General features: G+C 42.7%; 1 protein-coding gene across 3 annotated transcripts in view; it reads right to left on the bottom strand.

The window, feature by feature from the left end:
- mtss1la (MTSS I-BAR domain containing 2a) overlaps positions 1 to 3,408 on the bottom strand; it is a 27,021-nt gene extending 23,613 nt beyond the window's left edge. The window contains exon 1 of one of the 3 annotated variants that reach the window (XM_012833092.3): positions 2,727 to 3,408. In XM_012833092.3, coding sequence (XP_012688546.1) covers positions 2,727 to 2,795 — 69 coding nt within the window. In that variant the 5' untranslated portion in view covers positions 2,796 to 3,408. The remainder of the gene's footprint in view (positions 1 to 2,726) is intronic. The other 2 variants (XM_031564514.2, XM_031564513.2) reach the window with 2 other exon arrangements.
- Between the last annotated feature and the right edge of the window lie 1,655 nt (positions 3,409 to 5,063).

Genomic DNA, 5,063 nt, shown 5'->3' with positions numbered 1-5,063 from the left:
GCCATATATATATTAACAGATAAGGACGCACCATAAAACTGTGTTCACTAATCTTGATAAAAGACACAGAGGTTTCTAGAAAAACATCAGGAGTTTGATGAGCTGTTGTCCCCAGCTGACACCAAAGGTGACTGAGATGAGCGTCCTCTTTCCGGTGGGTCCCTGGGAACGTATTGACATGCTATGCTAAAATATCTGATTGGAATTGAGCTGAAGTGGGACCCTGGGGCTTTGTTAACATCACAGAGAATAGCTGAACAGGCCTGAATCTGGCCCTGCTAGAGTCAGGTGTGACCAGGAATACTGTAACACTATCCCTGATAGAAGAAAACTATTTTCTTTATAGCAGTTACCTCTCGACATAGCAGCTGGTTGACCTGGCCCAACTGTGGGCCAGATCCCACCTGGATTTCGCCTTTTCCAGAGTCAGCTGTTCCCTCAGTGATGCTGTCCTACCATCTTTGATTGAAACTGAGCCGTAGTGTCAGTGGCTGGAGGCCGGCCAAGGCCGAGGCCCATCACTGGTTCAGTGTGAACTCACGGCTGCCCCATCGACCCAGCATTGCCCTTTCCATCCTGATCAGCCCACTGCACATGATCAGCAGCAGGGGAGGACTGTGAAGCCCTAACCAGTGCAGCAACACTGACAGCTCCCATTCATCAGACAGTATTTACACACTGGATTCCAGTCTAGTGCAGTAATTTTCAGGCTTGGCAGGCGATGGAGTAAAACTCACACACACACACACACACACACACACACACACACACACACACACACACACACACACACGTGTACATGCACACTCACTCAAATTCCTAATGGATCTGATATGACTCAAGTTGAAAGGTCCAAGTTAGCATAAGTGGAAAGAAAACCTCATGATGTCAGAACATTAACCCCTAACTATTCAAGAAGCAATGGAGGACTATTTGTGGGGCAGGTCTGTGCCCTATTAAATCAGGGCTGGTGCAAGGCTATCAGCAGTGGTATTAACATAACTGGGAAAGACAGGCTGAGCACGGGGCATACTGTGAAAGTAAGAGGGTTAGAGAGGGAGAACAGTGAGGGTGGGAAAGCAAGGGAAACAGAGAAATTAAGACAGTGAGAGTGAGAGAGATGCAGAAAGCGAGATGGACCGAAGGAGAGAGGGAGAGAGAGAGAGAGAAGAAGCGAAGGAGGGAAAGGTGCAGTAATTGAATCTGACTAATCCGATGAGTGATTGCTGAGGTCAGCACATGAAAAAGTGAAAGAGGATATTCCACATGATGCCCTCTCAACGGCCTACAATCCATGTCACTGGCGAGGTCGAGGGTCAACTTCGTTCCCATTCGCTCGGCCCATGTGAAACATATTGGAATTCATTAGTTAATTAGCAAATCGTTAGTGGATGCATGTCTGATAGAGAAGCACATGTGATTTTGTTTGTTGGCTGATGGCCAGTCCAACAGACAGGCTGATAGGGGACAGGCTGGGACAGGAAAGTTCAACCCAGATGCTCCAAGGATTCACCTATGCACCTACCACACATGCCCACATTTCCTAATGCATTACAGTCACAGCCTCCAGGCTTGGCATCAAATATCATCTAAAGCCCTCTCATATGTGAATGATAAAGTGTCTTTGTGTGTGTATGTGTGTGTGCGTCAGCATGTGTGTGTGTGTGTGTGTGTGTGTATGCACCTGCTCCTGTAGGTGTGTTACACATATTATTTATGCATGCATCACTACAAATATTTTCCCGTCCTTAGATAGTTTTTTTGTATATATGAGATATCTGGCCTACTTTCTGGTGGTGTAGCTCTGAAATATGCAAACCATCTTAACAGGGCGTCGCCTAATCCAATTATTCTCTAAATAAAACAGGTTAAATAATAGCTTCTGACATTGCCGATCTCTGCATAGTCTAGCGTTTTCTATCTTGTAACATACATTCAATATCAAACACACTATGTTGTTATGGGTTTATCATAGTCATTCAACCTTGAAGCGTTCCGTTTGATATAAGTTTTATTTAATGGGAAACACGTTTATTTGCCCTTTGATACATGTGATATCCTCCAAAATGTATTTGCAGCTGTGGTTTACGCACGCGGTTGATAAGGAAAACCCTTTCAAAGGAAAGAAAACGATAACGTTTACTGAACATCCTGACATTGTTAATTGCTCGTATGGCAACTTTCAGCCACACACGGATACTGTTAGTAACAATAACAACCGGCGCTGATATATGGGTGCTGTCGCCCTGACAACCCCCATCGCCTTAGAGAATTGATGCCTACTCAAAAATGAACACTTCAGAGGATTTGTTGTTTTTTTCTCTCTCTTTAATTTCAATGACCCAATGTGTTGGTTAAAGCTGGATTTGGTGCTAAATTTGACTACGAGAGGCAACATGTCGCCTGTCCATGGCTGCTTCATTGGACATTGTTACAACGTGTTCATGTATTCTCTTTGATGCTCGAGAGTGGAAAAGGCTAATGGAAACCAAATAGATGTGGTTATGTAGGCTACCAATGCATACTGGCACCACCAAAATAATCTGCCCGAATTTAAAGGGCTCTGTGGTGTTTCGGGTGCCATAACAAAGCGATTTCACTCACGCTGGTAGGCTACCAGTAAAGAGACAAACCTTTACTGGGCTTGAACGCCTCAAGTCATTAGAGAAAACAAAGGCAATGAAATGGCAAATATCATTTACACTCTACATGGCGTGTTATCTTACCTTCATATCGTTTACAACAGCCTGGAATAATCCACCCAGAGCCCCGCACTCCCTCTCCACGCTCTCCATCTTCTCTGAAATCCTCGAAGGACTAAGCGCTAAATGAATGAATCGGTGGGAAATTGACTACAATAACAACAGTCATTTCAACATCAAGAATAGTAGGGTCCCGTTTCCATAACTGCCCGATACAATTGTCTTCATCCAAGGTGGGAACGTGAGTGAAGAGAACAACGTCAAAAAACGACGGCAACAAAAACAAAACAATAACCCAGCACTCCCGGTCCCCGGTCCCTCTGTAGCCGTAGTGATGGTAAGGGTCAAAAGACGGGGGTTGTGCTTCCCTACCCCCAATCTACACTGCACTCACGAACAAAACGAAATAATGACTCCCGTGTATCCGTTCATGTTCTCGAAGAAGTTTAGAACACATCCAATATGAATCCCAGCACGGGGTGCACAATGCAATGGCGACACACGTCTGCGCTCTACGGTCCAACACTTCTGATATGATATGGATGTTAGAGAGGACTCAATAGTAACAGCCCTTAGACAGCAGGAGTGGTGAAATCCGACTCCCGAAACGTGAAAGCGACCGACCGATCACAGTGAGAGAGAGAGAGAGAGGGAGAGCGTGATGGAGGAAGGGAGGAGAGAGAGAGGGAGGGACATACGGGTGGACATCTGGTTAGCTGGTCTGAATGGGACGTCGACACAATTGTGGGAGCAGTGGTGTTTAAAAGTGCCTTTGTGCCCAAGATGGAGTTTATGCTTAGTTGAGTCCAAACGAAGGGAAGCTACATTATGAGCATAAGTTAGACTTCTGAACAATCCATACAATCCATACAATACTTTCAACCTCTCTCAAACAATGAATGTAGCCCGGCTTCTCCCGATTAAAATCGCATCGGTTCTATTTCCAAATCGATTGTCATCTAGAGCATCTGTTTACTGTGTGTGTGCAAAGTAATACAAAGTCTTCGAAGTAAAACTATACGGTAAAGTGTAATTTAAATCACGTTCAATTATACGACTGTATGGCCTTCTTTAGCTACCAGATAAGCTATAAGGATACGTAAGGATATAAGGAGACGTAAAATAAGACGTCGGGGTACCCTATTGTTTAGAGATGTGAAGTAACGATTGACAGCCAATTGATTTCTGACAAAAAAAACATATTCGCCATCGCACATTATATATGAAACAGCCAAACATAAATAAAATAAATAAAAGTATTACCACTTTAAATTAGCATTGGCCTTGTATAACCTACTGCTCGTGGTGCACTAAGGGAAAAAGTAGAAAGACGTCAAAGCTGACAGTGATTTAAGAAGAGTGGAAATCAGAAATCTCAGTTCAGATGTAAATGTACATAATGTAAAAAAGTATAAACACTTACACTTACTGAGTGATGCAGTCACAAGGTGCTGTTTTGACCAGGGATTCATTTTTTAACTGGTCACTTTACTTATCCTGGACTATGGTAAATTCCAAATCTTCCTCTCCATTATCCGATATCTTATTTGTTAACCCAATACAAAGGCCTACTTTATGTAACATTCATATAACTTTTCAAGTCTCTGTTATCAGTCAACACATCAAAAATGTTACTACAAGAGATTCAAATCCCCATGCTTCTATTTAAGGTCAGATGCCTTGTTTTATGGGCCATGTGGTGTTGAAATGGCAAACAGTTTTACACTTGGATTGTTGGTAGATTAAGTGGACATTTTCTACATAGTTAGATTTGTCATGTGGAATTTACCATGACTGATATACCATTTTTGTTGTACACTCTTTACGAAATCTAAATCTTTCTGACTTGGTTCTGCACTATATTAGGTCATCATTACCAGAGTTTAAGCATTTTATGTGTCAGTGTTTTTAAGTGTTTTTAGGAAAAGGAATTAGTATATTTGTGAAACTTCATCGGCTTCTGTCCAATTGACCTTACTTAGTGCCCTCACAGTCAATACACATTTCAGACTGGGCCCAGCAAATACCTGATTTCCAACAGTTAAAGGAAATTAGTCTCAAGGGAGAAGGAGTTTTGGTTTGGTTTGGTTCTTCTGAAGTATTTGTACATAAGTCCAAGAGCTGTCACTCAAATGAGCACAAAAAAAAAATGAAAACGGATGTTTTTCTTTAATCAGAGAGCAAATGGATGGCATTCTACCTATTGCATCATGACCTAACCACAGGGTGGACACCTCTTCCTCTCAGACCAGAGGGTCATCTGGCATGACAGAAGATGAAGCTTTGACCTCCACACTTTGAACTGTGTAGCATTCCACATATTTAGGCCTTTGCCCTTACCTCTAGCCCGTTTTATCTTTC

Source organism: Clupea harengus, chromosome 3, assembly GCF_900700415.2.
Source record: "Clupea harengus chromosome 3, Ch_v2.0.2, whole genome shotgun sequence".
NCBI classification, from domain to species: Eukaryota; Metazoa; Chordata; class Actinopteri; order Clupeiformes; family Clupeidae; genus Clupea; species Clupea harengus.
This window is presented reverse-complemented; position numbering and strand designations above follow the sequence as displayed.